At 44.6% G+C, this 16,175-nt stretch overlaps 1 protein-coding gene across 1 annotated transcript in view; it reads right to left on the reverse strand.

The window, feature by feature from the left end:
* The window catches only part of SCHIP1 (schwannomin interacting protein 1), a 475,035-nt gene that overhangs the window by 324,348 nt on the left and 134,512 nt on the right, over nucleotides 1-16,175 (reverse strand). Inside the window, exon 4 of the mRNA XM_088479823.1 lies at nucleotides 4,420-4,570. Coding sequence (XP_088335949.1) covers nucleotides 4,420-4,570 — 151 coding nt within the window. The remainder of the gene's footprint in view (nucleotides 1-4,419; nucleotides 4,571-16,175) is intronic.

The raw sequence follows: 16,175 nt of genomic DNA on the forward strand, positions 1-16,175 counted from the left end.
GCCATGCCTACAAATCGGGGCGAGCTGTCGATCAACATCGACAGCCGCCCCTTTTGTAGTGAGCCACGGAGCGAGTGCTATTTGCGCTCGCGCATGCGCACTGGCACACTGTTGACCCACTTGCGAGCGCTATGCCCTTGTGAGCGGGTCTGAATCAGGCCTTCTGCTAGCAACTGTGAAAACTGAATTTCTTTTAAAGGCACGGTACCTAATTCACTTTGTTATGATTGTCTATTCACATTTATTATTAATATTATATAATTATTTATTATTTACATTTAGACTGCTGTAGTAAAGATGATTCCCATTGGCTGTGGTCAACAGTGGTGGTGTTTGTACAGTATGTAATTACACTTTTCCTTTTATTAATGACGCTGTCAAGAGACTATTTTATCTAGTGTACATGATACTTCTTTGTAATAGACTGAATGGAGTAATCTGACTTTTGTAATTTCAATTAACACTGTCAAGCTCCACCTCTTCTCTATAGTTTGGTAAACGTAAGGCCGGCATCATGGAAATATGGGCATGGACGGATTATGGCTTGTAGGGGCACAGGGGTAACTAAATTGTGCCTACCCAATAAAATTGACACCCTCTCACTATGCCCCTCAGTGCCCCCCAATATGCCCCACAGTGCCCCCCATACAGTATATGCCGCATGGTGTGCATTCCAATATGCCTTACAGTGCCCCCCTCCCCAAGTGTCACTGATTACTCACCCCCCATGGCAGCTCCTCCTGAATGCTTCTGGCTGTGACAGCTCTGTGTTCTGCATGCACAGTTTATACAGCCCAGAGCAGGGACACACTGACTCTGTGTGGGTGCCCCTCTCTGTGTGTGTCTGTCACACCCCCCTCCTTAATCCGGCCCTGGGGGCCCGGGCTGCCCAGCACTGATGACCCGTCTGACACTTCATTAAGAATTTCCTCCTCAACACATGATGGTCAATTGTGCTATCATTTTGTCTCCATAGTGCCTTAGTTATTCCCATTGCATTTTTGATCTCCATAATACATGGCTGCCACTTGCACTCCAGTAATAGAGACACAATGTGGGGCACATTCAATTAGCTACCTGATTTGCGCTGTGATCTTGTGTGTTATTAAGCCACAGAAGTCAATTAATATTTTAGCAAATAAAATTTGAACAACACGCGCAATTCAATTAGAAATATTCAATTTCACCATTCATATAGGAATGGGAAGGCATTTGCAGGCCATCAGCACTTAGATATCTGTCTGTCCGCCAGATGAACAATTAGCCTTACACCACCTAAGCCACTAATAAGTAACCAGATTCACTTCAGGAGCCGTATTGATCGGCCCTCTAACATTAATCTCAGTAGTAATTTAGATTAATACATTTGATCGATGAAAGAGACACCTTTCTTTAATAACATATCAGCAATCCTTTGAACCAAGTGTTATAAGCTACAACAAACAAATACAGTACGACAATAAAGTAGGAAGGAGCTGGTGGTCACAGGTGAAGGCTTGGAGGGCTGCCTGTTGTCCATCATTGACCTAACTGGTCCCTTTAGCCCCTTTATTGTAATAAATTAAAATATTGCCTTTGCTCTTATATACGATAATTAGTAAATATGACCCTTAATGTTTGAAATAACACGCTGCACAGTGATTTAACATTTCTGCATTTTCGCCCTGCGTATAGGTAATTAGAGCTACAGCCAGCTGTGGCCTGAGCATGTTCCAAAGCATGTTCTTTGCACCTTTTCAAATTCCACCATAAGTACTAGTACAAGAACATAATATCCTGTACTAAAATTATATCTACAGATGTGTCCTCAACCCCCCTGATTGCTCCAGGTACCATGTGATTTGGCGCGGCAAAATTTAAAGAAAAAGAGGGCATTCTACTTCTCTTAGTTGTTCCGGGCGTATCCATTACCTACCACATCCTCTTTCAGGGACGGACTGGGGCTGAGCAGTCCTGGCAGTCCCCATGCGTGCGTGCCTCAGGCACGTGTGGGCACGTGAAATGGACGTGGCCTCAACTCAAAAGGGGCATGGTTACATCTCACAGGGACGTGCAGTGAGTCACGGGAGCCTGGTCTGATGGCACGCCCCATCTGTTAGTATCCCGGTGAAGCAGAGTGCGGAGCTGCTAGGCCAGGGTTTAACGCTGGACCAGCCCATCTGGCCATCGGTCCTTCTAGCATTTGCCAGGAGTGTCAGATGGGCAGTCTGGTCCTTTCCTTATCTTATGAAGTTGTTGGAGTCCTGTGGCAGCTAATCAGAAGCAATATGGACACACTTGAGGATAGCTGTGAAGCCCAATGTCCCGATTTTAATAATTTGTCCTATAAGCTGCATTCCCTGGCAATAACCCAGACGCTGGTGAGATATGACAGCTGTTGCCAGTGAACTCCTGATGCAAACTGCACAGGTGTTAGTACCACCGCAGAACCCATTCTGTGAAATGATAAAAATGATTTGGAAATGAGGGCTCTATTCCAGTGGTAGCCAACCTTGGTCCTTGAGAGCTACTAACAGTTCATGTTTACCAGCCCACCTAGCTAGTGCACAGGTGTAGTCATTACTCACACATTAGAAAAGATCCACAGGTGGAGCTAATTATTTCACTTGTGATTCTGTGAGGAGATCTGGAAAACATGCACTGTTGATAGCTCTGGAGGACCAGGGATGGCTAACCCTGCTCTATTCCTTGAATAAATAATTTTAGTGTATAAAAGCTTTTTTTAAAATATTTGTATTAAAATACATCCTGGCAATATTTTATTGATACAATTTTTTTCCCTTGATGCAATTGCTGCGGCTGCACACAAAGCTATACTCCAGGTGTGGGCCTCTTCCTCGACCCTTGTCCATATTGTTATTTAAGGCAAAACTTTTCTTCTTGTTCCGTATGGAGTGGGTAGAGGTGACCATGGACAGGGAGATTAAGATAAAGCGTTTCTTCTGTATGTAGGATTCTCAGCATCGGGATGTCACCATCGGTCTTTTGACAGCCGACATCCTGACTGGCGGTCTCCCATACCCATTAAGAATTTCCTCCTCAACACATGATGGTCAATTGTGCTATCATTTTGTCTCCATAGTGCCTTAGTTATTCCCATTGCATTTTTGATCTCCATAATACATGGCTGCCACTTGCACTCCAGTAATAGAGACACAATGTGGGGCACATTCAATTAGCTACCTGATTTGCGCTGTGATCTTGTGTGTTATTAAGCCACAGAAGTCAATTAATATTTTAGCAAATAAAATTTGAACAACACGCGCAATTCAATTAGAAATATTCAATTTCACCATTCATATAGGAATGGGAAGGCATTTGCAGGCCATCAGCACTTAGATATCTGTCTGTCCGCCAGATGAACAATTAGCCTTACACCACCTAAGCCACTAATAAGTAACCAGATTCACTTCAGGAGCCGTATTGATCGGCCCTCTAACATTAATCTCAGTAGTAATTTAGATTAATACATTTGATCGATGAAAGAGACACCTTTCTTTAATAACATATCAGCAATCCTTTGAACCAAGTGTTATAAGCTACAACAAACAAATACAGTACGACAATAAAGTAGGAAGGAGCTGGTGGTCACAGGTGAAGGCTTGGAGGGCTGCCTGTTGTCCATCATTGACCTAACTGGTCCCTTTAGCCCCTTTATTGTAATAAATTAAAATATTGCCTTTGCTCTTATATACGATAATTAGTAAATATGACCCTTAATGTTTGAAATAACACGCTGCACAGTGATTTAACATTTCTGCATTTTCGCCCTGCGTATAGGTAATTAGAGCTACAGCCAGCTGTGGCCTGAGCATGTTCCAAAGCATGTTCTTTGCACCTTTTCAAATTCCACCATAAGTACTAGTACAAGAACATAATATCCTGTACTAAAATTATATCTACAGATGTGTCCTCAACCCCCCTGATTGCTCCAGGTACCATGTGATTTGGCGCGGCAAAATTTAAAGAAAAAGAGGGCATTCTACTTCTCTTAGTTGTTCCGGGCGTCTCGCCCCATATGGTTTATTGTGACATGAGGACACATTTGTATTGTGCTGCACCAGTACTTTGTAAGCGACCCCACAATCTTAATTAAATTCTGTATGACATGCAATGTTATAGCTAAGCATATTAGCCTGTATGAGGTAACCTCCAAAAATTCTGCTTCCCTTTGTCATTGATATAATAATCACATTTGATAAAGCATTGATCCTACTGTTGCTTATAGGATAATACAAGCCTGGGTAAAGCCAACTTCATTTACTGTATATAATTATAATGATTAGGGGCCCTCTGCTGGTAACTGTACAACATAACATTACTATAATTGTGATGGAATTATATGTTTAAAGAACAATGATATAATGTCCGCCATAAGTATTAAAAGGAAATATCGAAATAACATTAATCTGTACTTACAGGAGTGCCGCCATCCGAAAATGTATTCATACTGATGGAGCTGCTCATTTTGTCTGAGGACAGAGAAGATGGAGATGGACTTCGCTTATCCATAAGGTTTGTGTTCAAGGAATCATGACGCTGTAGGTAATCCCTCCATGCTCTCTGGATTCTGAATTAAAAATATATATATTTATACACATTAGTAAATTATGAACTCATAAATAAGCATTGCACAAATGTTGATTATGGATGGGCACACATATATACCTGCTGACATTTCATATGCCAAAGATGGGCACTTATTAATTACAGTAAGCAGATGTCACCATTCCTGCTATGCATTCATAGACATTATCACTCACCTCTTAAAAGTGTTAGATATACACTTAGATGAAACACCTGTTAGCTTTAATTGGCACATGGGGTCTGGCTGATGAAACATAAGGGGGAGCTGGATGTGGAGACAGAAGGAGGTGCTGGCTGGAGAGACAGAAGGGAGCTGACTGGTGAGACAGAGTGTTGGCTGTTGAGACAGAAAGGCGGCTGGATGGTGAGAGAGAAAGGGGGCTGGCTGGAGCTGGAGAGACACTGGGGGGCTGGAGAGACAGAAGAGGGCTGGGTGGAGCTGCAGAAACACAAGGGATGAGGCTGAAGAGAACTGGGGAAAAGTGGCTGGAGATTATTCTCAACTGGCAGGATTACTGGCACAATACTAACTCTTTTTTCTCCCCCAGCTGTGCAGTGGTGACAGCAGCAGCAACTTGGAATTGTAAGGAAGGCTCCTGTGGAATATGACTGTAAGAAACAGGTTATTTTTTTACATTTATTTTTAATTCCTAATATTATATTATATCCATTATCATTGTTTTTTTAATATTAAATTAATCTCTATTTTAAGTGTTTTTGTTCTTGAGGTTTTAAGGACATGATTCAGAGCCGCTCGTAAGCGGCCGCTCGTTCGTTCCGAGCGATGTTCGCACATCTGCGCATGCGTATGGGTTTTAGTACGCATGCGCGAACCAGTCAGTGCGGTCGAAAATCGTGTGCTCGCAAAATAGCGAATGCCTGCTAATTTGAGTGACAGAGAGAGGCGTTTGTGGGTGGTAACAGGGGAAGGTGCTTGAAAACGGGGAGTGGAGAGCCGAACGCAGGCGTGCCAAACGGTCAAAACGGGCGTTTAATGGGTATGCATAATTAACAAAGCAGCGTCATCGACCATGTCAGTTGGTTGTCTTTTAGCCTGAACTGCTCGCAAGATTGCGGTAGGAAAATGCAACCACAAGAATGGCGAGCAGTTCATTCGCCTTTCGATGTACTCAATTAATCTAATAAATAGCGGAGATGACGTATGATGCGAGCGGCCAGGGGCGTTTTTTTACAAAATAACGTCCGCATATTTTGTTCGCTCGTTCAGACATAGAGGCGTCAACAGACCGCAAAGAGCGAACGGTCAATTTAAATAGCCAGCCCCTTTTTCTGGACGAGCGAGCGCAAATAGCTCTGAATCAGGCCCTAAGTACTGAGTATTCAGAAAATATGGAGGGGGGTGCACCTGTCCATTACTTTGCCAGGAGCGCTCAGACCAATAGATACACCCCTGCACAATACCAATTATTATTATTATTATTATTATTATTATTATTATTATTATAATTTATTTATATGGTGCCACAAGTATTCCGCAGTGCCTTACAAAGTACATAGACAAAAAAGTAACCATTGACTTACAATACAATACAATACAATACAGGACATGGATAAACATTGCTATATTAGTGACATTAACGCCCGCATAAGCAGCCAAGTGTTGGTTGCCCTAGTGGCTAGTAAGAGATAAATTAAATGACAGTAGGGAGAAGCACAAGAGGGTAGAGGGCCCTGCTCGAAAGAGCGTACATTCTTTAAGGGAGGGGAAGACAAACAGGAGTGACACAGAATGGGGTGGGCCGGGAGAAAGGAAGATGTAGCAGCAAGTTAGGATGAGAGCTGGAAGGCTTTAATGAAGTAGTGGTAGAGAGGTGCAGAGTCTGATAGGGAGAGGGAGGGAGTTCCAAAGGTGAGGAGCAGCACGGGCAAAGTCTTGGAGGCGGGAGTGGGAGGAAGTAATCAATTGGCATGAAAGGCGGCGTGTATTAAGTGAATAAAGAGGGCGGCCAGAAGAGTGAAGGGAGATGAGATCAGAGATGTAAATGGGAGAGGAATGGCTGAGGGCTTTGTAAGTGAGTGTAAGAGCCTTGAATTGGGTTCTGAAAGGGAATGGGAGCCAGTGGAGGGCTTGCAAAAGAGGGAAGGCAGATGTAGAGCGTTTGGAGAGGAAGATGAGCCGAGCAGCAGCATTGAGCACAGACTGGAGAGGAGAGAGATGGGATTTGGGGAGGCCAGCTAGGAGAAGGTTACAGTAGTCCAGTCTGGACATGACCAGTGAATGTACAAGGGTTTTGGTAGCATCCTGGGTGAGAAAGGGTCTGATCTTGGAAATATTCTTGAGATGGAAACGACAGGACTGTGAGAGGTTCTGAATGTGTGGTTTAAAGGAGAGGGAAGAGTCCAGGATGACTCCAAGACAACGCACTTTGGGGCTAGATGAGATAGTAATGCCATCTATTAATAAATAAATAGTGGGACATGATGATATGTGCGAGAGTGGGAAGACTATCAGCTCAGTCTTAGACATATTAAGTTTGAGAAATCGCTGGGACATCCAGGAAGAGATAGCAGAGAGACAGTTGGAGATACGAGTCAGTATAGAGGGGGAAAGATCAGGTGAGGAAAGGTAGATCTGAGTATCATCAGCATAGAGATGATAATGGAGGTCAAAAGAGCTGATGAGTTTACCTAGAGAAGACGTATAGAGAGAGAATAGGAGAGGTCCAAGAACAGAACCTTGGGGAACACCTACTGTAAGAGGCTGTGGGGGGGAGGAGTCGCCATGAGAGGAAACAGAGAAGGAATGGTCAGAGAGGTAGGAGGACAGCCAGGAGAGAGCAGTGTCACGTAGACCAAGGGAGTGAAGTATATGCAGCAGTAGAGGGTGGTCCACAGTGTCAAAAGCAGCAGAGAGATCAAGGAGAATGAGCAGTGAGTAGTGGCCCTTGGATTTGGCAGCAAGGAGGTCGTTGTTGACTTTTGTGAGGGCAGTTTCAGTGGAGTGGAGAGAACGGAAGCCAGACTGAAAAGGGTCAAGGGGGGAGTGGGAGGAAAGAAATGTGGTGAGGCGGTTGTAAACAATACGCTCAAGGAGTTTGGAGGCAAAAGGGAGGAGAGAGATTGGACGGTAGTTAGAGAGAATGTTAGGATCAAGGTTAGGTTTTTTAAGAATGGGGGAAACACAGACATGCCTGAATGCAGAAGGAACAGTGCCAGATGAGAGGGAGAGATTAAGGAGGTGGGCAAGATGGGAGCAGGCAGAAGGAGAGAGGTAGCGGAGGAGGTGGGAGGGGATAGGGTCGAGGGGAGAGGTGGAAGGGGGGGAGGACTGGATAAGGGCCTTAACTTCCTCTCCAGTCACAGGGGAGAAGGATGTCAGAGTCTGTAAAATGGATGGGGAGGGGTGATCCGGGAAAGGAGGAGGTGGAGAGCTGGGGGACTGGTTGGATATGATGTCCTGACATACAGAATCAATTTTAGATGTGAGATAGGTAGTGAAGTCAGTGGCAGAGAGCAAGGAGGGGAGACGAGGAGGGGTTGGACAGAGGAGGGAGTTGAAGGTGGAAAAGAGACGCTGGGGATTTGAGGACAGGGAGGAGATGAGATTCTTGAAATATGACTGTTTAGAGAGGGAAAGGGCAGCACTGTAGGATGACAGCATGAATTTGAAATGGAGAAAATGTGCCTGAGAGCGTGATCTTCTCCACTGTCGCTCGGCGGTTCGTGAACATTTTTGCAGGTATCTGGTGCATTTGGAATGCCAGGGTTGAAGTGTGAATTTGCGAGGGTGAGTAGTGATCGCCGGAGCAACAGAGTCAAGAGCAGAAGTAAGGGAGGCATTGTATAGGGAAGCAGCTTGTTCAGCGCAGGAGAAAGAGAGGATAGGGGAGAGAAGTGAGTAAAGTAGGGAAGAAAAGAAAGCAGTGTCGATGGCTTCAATGTTACGCTTAGTGATGGTGGCTTTCGGAGGTAGTGGAGGGGAAGGAGAGAGGGATAGGTTAAAAGAGAGGAGGTGATGGTCAGAGAGGGGAAATGGGGAATTGGAGTAAGCAGAAATATCACAACGGTGAGTGAATACCAGATCAAGCAAATGCCCACTCGCATGGGAGGGTGAGGAGGTCCATTGGGAGAGTCCAAATGAGGAAGTGAGGGTGAGTAGTTTGGAGGCAATGGCAAGGGATATCTCTTAGAAAGTTATTTATCAGTCAGTCCAGGGGTTCTTCTACGCACAAGTGACTGGTGTCATGCTATGTCCAACATGTGTACTGCATTCAAAGCCTGATCTTGAGTTTTCAGTGCACAGTCTCAAAAATGTTTTAAATATACAGTATATTTAAATGGAAAAATCCTTCATTCAATTAAATCAAGTATTTTCTCCTGTATCGCACCCTGCTATCACCATCCTGAGATGTCAATAGCATATGCTGCTTGCCTTGATTTATTTGGGGTAAGTAGCTGGATTTAGAGATGTTCTCTTTTTGATAAATCGTCAGTCCTAGGGTGAAAAGACTGCACCTTAAGCTGGGAACACAGTGAGACGATATCGGTTTCCAGCCGAATCGGAAACAACATATCGGCCGCATTGCTCAGTATGTATGGCCGATATGCATGCTCCCGCGGTCGCATGTGGTATCGTCCGGTAGGCTGTGCTGCATATCAAACCTGGCCCCGTTGCAGCTAATGAAGGATGGAACGAAGGATTGTTCAGTCGTTCATTACCTCATTCTAATGTTTACCCGAGGTATCATACTGGTACACATCGCTCAGTGTTTACCCGGCATTACAGACAGCTGCATAGTTGGATCTGGTTGCATCTGTGCTGTGAAAAGAGAGGGGTGCTGTGCTCAGAATGGGTCTGTGCTGTAAGGAGAGAAGGGTTCTGTGAGGGGAGGGTGATCTGTGTTGTGAGTGGGAGAGGGTCTGTGCTTAAAGGGGAGAGTGGTCTGTGCTGTGAGAAGAGCGGAGTGCTGTGAAGGGAGAGTGGTGCTGAGAAGGAAGAGGGGTGCTGTGATGTGAGACAGGCAGTGAAGGGGGTAGTGAGAGGGAGAGAAGGGGGCAGTACATGGTGCTGTAAGGTGGGGAGTAACTGGGTCACTATGTGCTGTGAGGGGCTCGGTGTGCTATGTGGGGCATTGAGTGAGCTGGTTTGGAGGTCAGTGTGCTGAGTGAGTGATTGCTGTGAGAGAGCAGTGAGTCAGTGTGATATGGAATGGACTGGCAGTGAGAGCTATAGAGGGGGCAATCAATGGGGCCAAACTTGGAAAGGCTTAGCAAAATCAAGAGTATTGTAAATACATAGCCAACGTTTCAAGGCTGCGGTGGACCTTTTCTTCACGGTGCTGTACAGCGGCATGAATTAGGAATGAAAATATAGTGCTATGGATTGTTTGAGGGAGGGGAGCCCCAAAACCGGTATCTTGCCTAATGCTCTATGAGGTCTAAATTCGTCTCTGTTCCCACATATTGTGGAGAAGGAAGAACTGACGTCTACATTTCGGGCATACCTAGTGTTCCCTCTAGGTCCAGCATGGGGCAGGGCACCAGACCATAGAAAGGGCACTCTAGCGCGCTGAAGGCACGCACGCATCCAAAAAGGGGGCATGCATGGCCTCGAGAAAAGGGGAAGTGTCTTTAAGACATGCCTCCTTTTCATCACTATTTGGGACATGCCAGGCTGCCCCCAAGCTCTCCTCTCCCTGTGAATAGATAACGTGCGCATGCGCACAAAATCTGTTCACCGGCGGTGATCGCTGCACTGCAATTTTTCCCACCATTGGGACACTACGGCCCGTGGGTGGGGACAACACCCGCCATCTTGTTTTAGTGGGTGCTGTCCCCACCCGTTGCAATTTTAGCGCCCTGCTAAAACAGCCTAGGGAGAACGCTACATTCCATTTCGCCCAAGACAATATGTAGTCTTTGAGCTGGAGAGAGGTATGCACGGTGAAGTATTTTCATTTGAACCTATAGATATATCAATATGGTCATATGTAAGCAGTGTTATCCCATTGATATATGGTCCTTTGTTCTGTCAGACTTTGCATTATAGTAGATATATAGATTGATGATTGAATTTACAAATTTCTGTGTTGCTACACACACAGATACTCTGGGAGAATTTCATGCTGCTTTATATGAAACCTTCCTTTGGTACTATCACTTACCATCCTCCCCTCCCCTCTTTTTTACCTGTGAATACATATGAATTTAAATTATTTTATATTGCCAGAATATGGTTTAGTTTGAGTTATAACAATTATTTTCTCCTATTAGGATTACATCTCTTATTGTGGTGCTTTTCCGATTTTTGACCAAATCTACAGATCTCGTGAACTACACAGATATTACTGTAAGGGCGTGTACCAAGAAATATATATATATATATATATATAAAACAAAAAATATTTTGTGTATATATATATATATATATATATATATATCTTTATCTTTGTTTACCATTTTTTTTTGTTTACAATTCTCAGTAGACACATAGGGACGAATTCACTTAGGTGCATAAAGTCGCTTTTGGCAAACATCGTTCACTGATACGATCTTTTTGCGCATACCCGCATATTGCACTATCCAATTTCCGGGGTTTTTGCACATGAGTTTGAATCTTGAGAGTTTTTTGAGTCTGAAAAACATAGGCAGAAACAGGCGAGAAGTTTTCACCACCTCAGAGGCAGGTGAAAAAATTAGCAAAATCCATATATTTAGCTAAATATGCGGGGACTTGTTTCAGAACCCTTGGACACCCCCCCCCCCATTGACTAATTAGGCCCAAAAAAATTATATTAGCTTAATTCCCCCCCTAAAAATTAAATTTCATTTTTGGGGTGAAAATGTAAAAAGTGTAGGAAAATGGGTTTAAAATACAGTGTCAGGTATTTTTGGGGTTTGTTTGGATGGGACAGGTGTTTTTAGGTTTGCAGGTGGCTGCGGCATTTTTATAACTGTACTTTATATACACAAAAATGTACTAGCACCCATTTTAATGTACCCTCAATTTCACTACAACTGTTAAAATAATTTGACTCAATTTAAGAACCCCAAATACTTTTATTAGGACTAGTAATATACTTCTATATTGATTTCCAGTGTCAGTTAGGATTTTTATGGGGTACAGACTGATTTTCACAAAATATCTGTACTTTTCACTAGTTTCTCCATTCGCAGTTTTTGCACATATGCGCTTTCGCGTGTTTTGCAATTGAATGGGGCGAAAAGCGGTAGCTCGCATTGAGAGAATGCGAGAAAAGATTGCATAAAAACTGGCAAATGAAGCGAAAACTTTTCGCCAATCGCGACTTTTCACACCTAAGTGAATTCGGCCCATAGGGGTCAATCTAAGTAGGTGCGAGTTGCTATTTTACATTTTTTTTAAGGTTAAAATGTCGGGATACTGTGCTGAACCCCTTGGACACCCCCCCTAATGACTAATTAGGCAATTGGAAGTTTCCAATTAGCTTAAGTGGTCCAATAATTCCGTAATTTTTGGGGGTAAAAAAAAAAAAATTGTCCTCAACCCCAAAAGCAACTTGTTTTTTAGTTTAGGCATCACAAATTTAATTACAATATATTTTTAATTGAAATATATATATATTTTTTAATATTTTTTATTACACCTTTTCAAGGTGCCCTCAAAGTACCCCAAAATCACCCTTTTTCCTTCTTTTTTTGTATTTTTCATTTAATTCGTTTGAGAGTAAATGAAAAAGTTTGTTTTTTATAATTTTTTTTTTGCACTTTGAAAAAAAAAATCACAAATCAGCCATTTGACACCATTTAAAAACCTACAGTACTTTCCTAAGGGATACCGCCGGACGCATGTCCTGAAGACCGGCAACAGAAGAGCCCGACAGGTAATTAAATTTTTTTTTTACTATTACTATACTAACCCTTCCCCCCCTAACCCTAACCCTCCCTTAGAGATGCTTAACCCTAACCTCCCCCCCAAGTGCCTAACCCTAACCCCCCTTGTAAGTGCTTAAACTTAACCCCCCCCTTCCACGCAGCCTAAACCTAACCCTCCCGGGGGGGGTGCCTGACCCTAACCTCCTCCCTGGGGATGCCTAACCCCCTTTCCCCTATCCTAACCCTAACCCCCCAGGAGGCCCTAACCTAACCCTTCCCCCCCCGCGGCTGTCATCGCCTGCCTTACCTCCGTTCGGTATGCCGGGCATCAAGATCCCGTCATAGGAATAATGATAGGCGTCGGGATTTAGACGCCTATCACTAGACCCCTGCCGGGATTAGACAGTCGGGAAGCTGGCTATTGGCATTTCGACCGTTGGCTTCCTGACTGCATCCCCTTTCCTAATGCCCACAAACAGTCTCTTATATGGTCCTACTACCGAAATTATCAATTTTGGGTGCTCCAGGATGGTCTCCCCACTTTTTCATGCACTTCTCTCACATCATATTTGGTAGTCAATTCGCCTAACCTCCGCTGCGAAGTCTACTCGCAATTTGCACCTAATTGGATTGACCCCTTAGACACAGTCTACACATAACTGAGAATTTATGCTGCTATTATAATATTTTAAGAAAAGCTCAATAACAATGACATTTTAATTAAACTATTTTTTCAAGTGTGCCACCAAAAAGAGTCTCCTTTTCTCTGCACTTTGCAGATAACATTAATCCAAGGGAATATAACTTGTAAGCTCCACTGGGGCAGGGACTGATGTGAATGGCTAAATATTCTCTGTAAAGCACTGCAGGATATGTGTGCGCTATATAAATAACTGGTAATACATAAATATGATCGGTTTCGGTTTCCTGGAAACGGAACCCGGCGAAACTTATCTAAACCGAGCAGATCCAAGCCGCTGCTCGGATCTCCAAACCATTTGCATATTCCAAAATGAGGCACAACAACAGGTGAGAGTCTTGGATCTCGCCTGTTTTGGATCCGATATAATTCCCTCCCGTGGTGATTCAGCGTCGTCACAGGACTGCCGGAGGGGAAGGAAGGTAGGCTAGTTAGCTAGTGTAGAGACTGTTAGTGACAGTTAGTGAGTGAGACAGTGAGAGTCAGAACAGGTTTAGTGACACTGTCTTTGATGGGCAGTGCGAGTCACATCAGTGACAGCCCCCTAAGTAATACTGGCCGAGTTAGCACAGGCAGTCAGCAAATTATTGTTTTTTTCTGTATTGTTTTTTTTATAGTGCAGGAACATCATTTATTATTAGTAATATTACTTGTGTGTGGTTTAAAAAAAAGTTTTTTTGTTAAAAAAAACTTCAGACCGTGATACTTTGTGATATTTAACAGCCAATAACGGTCAGTAGGTCAAGGGCCACGGCCTATCAGTGGCGTAACTTGGGGGTGTCAAGCAGGGCACGTGCCCTGGGCACTGTGGCAGGCCCAGCAGAGGGGGCACTGCCGGCCAGGGCATCGTACACGCACTGCCCCCCCCCTTTTGCGCCCAGACCAAAAGAGACTTGTCACTCTAATAATGAGCAGGCAACTGTGCCTGCTGGTGCTGACTGTAGAGGGAGCTGCAGCAGAAGAGTTCAGCCCCTCCCATGCAGTCACTGTCATTCCCATTAGAGCTGCCGGGTGACAGAGTGACTCACTCTTTCTTCCCCGGCGCTCTCAATGCTCTGGAGCAGCCACTGGCCAGCCATGTGTGTATTAGCTTTTCTGCTGGGGGGGCGGACTGCCGCGGGGTATGGGAGGTGGGGGCGGACAGGCGTGCGGGGGGGGTGTTACTTTAAAAACAATTGATCTGAATGTGTGTGTGACTGTGTACCTGTCAGTGTGTGTGTCAGTGACAGTGTGTGTGTGTACAGTATCTGTGTGTGTGTTTGTCAGTGTCTGTGTCAGTGTGTGTGTCAGTGTCTGTGTATGTGTCAGTGTCTGTGTGTCACTGTTTGTGTGCCAATGTGTGTGTGTGTGTGTCAGTGTGTGTATGTGTATCTGTGTTAGGGTGTGTGTATCTGTATCAGTGTGTGTGTGTCAGTGTGTGCGAGTGTGTATCTGTGTCAGTGTGTATCTGTGATGGTGTGCTGAGAGATGACACAGGGGGGAGGTAATGGTGTGGCTGAGAGATGATGTGGGGGGAGATGATGGTGTGCTGAGATGATGCAGGGGGAGGTGATGGTGTGGCTGAGAGACGACGCAAGGGGGGAGGTGATGGTGTGGCTGAGAGATGACACAAGGGGGAAGGTGATGGTGTGGCTGAGAGATGATGCAAGGGGGGCGATGGTGTGCTGAGAGACAATGCTGGGGGTTAGTTGATGGTGTGGCTGAGAGACAACGCTGGGGGAAGTTGATGGTGTGGCTGAGAGACAACGCTGGGGGAAGGTGATGGTGTGGCTGAGAGACATCGCAAGGGGGGAGGTGATGGTGTGGCTGAGAGACGATGCAAATGGGGAGGTGATGGTGTGGCTGAGAGACGACACAGGGGGGAAGGTGATGGTGTGGCTGAGAGAGGACGCAGGGGGGAGGTGATGGTGTGCTGAGAGATGATGCAGTGGGGAGGTGATGGTGTGGCTGAGAGACGATGCAGGGTGGAAGGTGATGGTGTGGCTGAGAGACGATGCAGGGGGGAAGGTGATGGTGTGGCTGAGAGACGATGCAGTGGAGAGGTAATGGTGTGCTGAGAGACGAGGCAGGGGGTGAGGCGATGGTGTAGCTGAGAGATGATGCAGGGGGAGATTGTGTAACTGAGAGGAAGGAAGTTACACAGAGGTAACGAGTCTGGTTGAACCGCTGTTGTATGATGATGACCTTGTTAATATTCCTACTCAAACAGGCATCTTCCGGACGATGTGACCTACATGAATAGTGATTACCAACTGAAGACACCGTCTTCCCAGGGAGGATACATTTCTTCAGAGGTTCTACATTATGAGAAACTACCGTATAGGTAAGGTGCATATAGAATGGAAAGGAATGTTCCCAGAGTGATGAGAAATGGGTGGCGTGTCATGTTGGCACGCCCCTTCGGTATGTGACCGCGCCCATTTTTTTTGTGATGCCAAATATCATTTTCTATGTGTTTGTCTGGGGGTGGGGCGCCGTTCTTCAACTTGCCCTGGGCTCCAAAGACCCTAGTTACGCCACTGGCCTTATACTATCTGTGCAGTGTGTCTCAGTCGGTTGGCAAATTGTTTTAATTAAAAAAATTGTATATTTGTTTTTGGGATGAAAACTTCAGGTTGTGATACTGTGATATATAACAGTAGGTCAAGAGCATTTGGTGGGCAGTTTTTTGTTTTACTTTTATCAAAATCAAAATCATTTTTTTTTGTGTGTCCAAAAATCTTTAGGCCGTGATACTGTGTTTAGTAAGAACACTAAAGGTCAGTAGGTGCCGTGCCACTGCCGTAATAATATAAGTGCTGTGTGACTCGCAGTGTGAAGTGGTTGTCATATGTTAAAAAAACAATCAGAATTATGGAGCATATTTATTATTATTATTATTATTATTATTATTATTATTATTATTATTATGTAATGTGCACAAGATAATTTAACATAGATTATTCACAACAGCAACAGAAATGCTTGCAATCTTGTAGAACAGAACATTTCTCTCATAACACGGCCATACTACAAGTGTCGGACTGGCGCATAAAGTGCCCACAGGGGGGAATGCATTGGTAGGGGACCTCTG

This window comes from Taudactylus pleione, unplaced genomic scaffold (assembly GCF_031769625.1).
Source record: "Taudactylus pleione unplaced genomic scaffold, aTauple2 ptg000246l, whole genome shotgun sequence".
Lineage (NCBI taxonomy): Eukaryota > Metazoa > Chordata > Amphibia > Anura > Myobatrachidae > Taudactylus > Taudactylus pleione.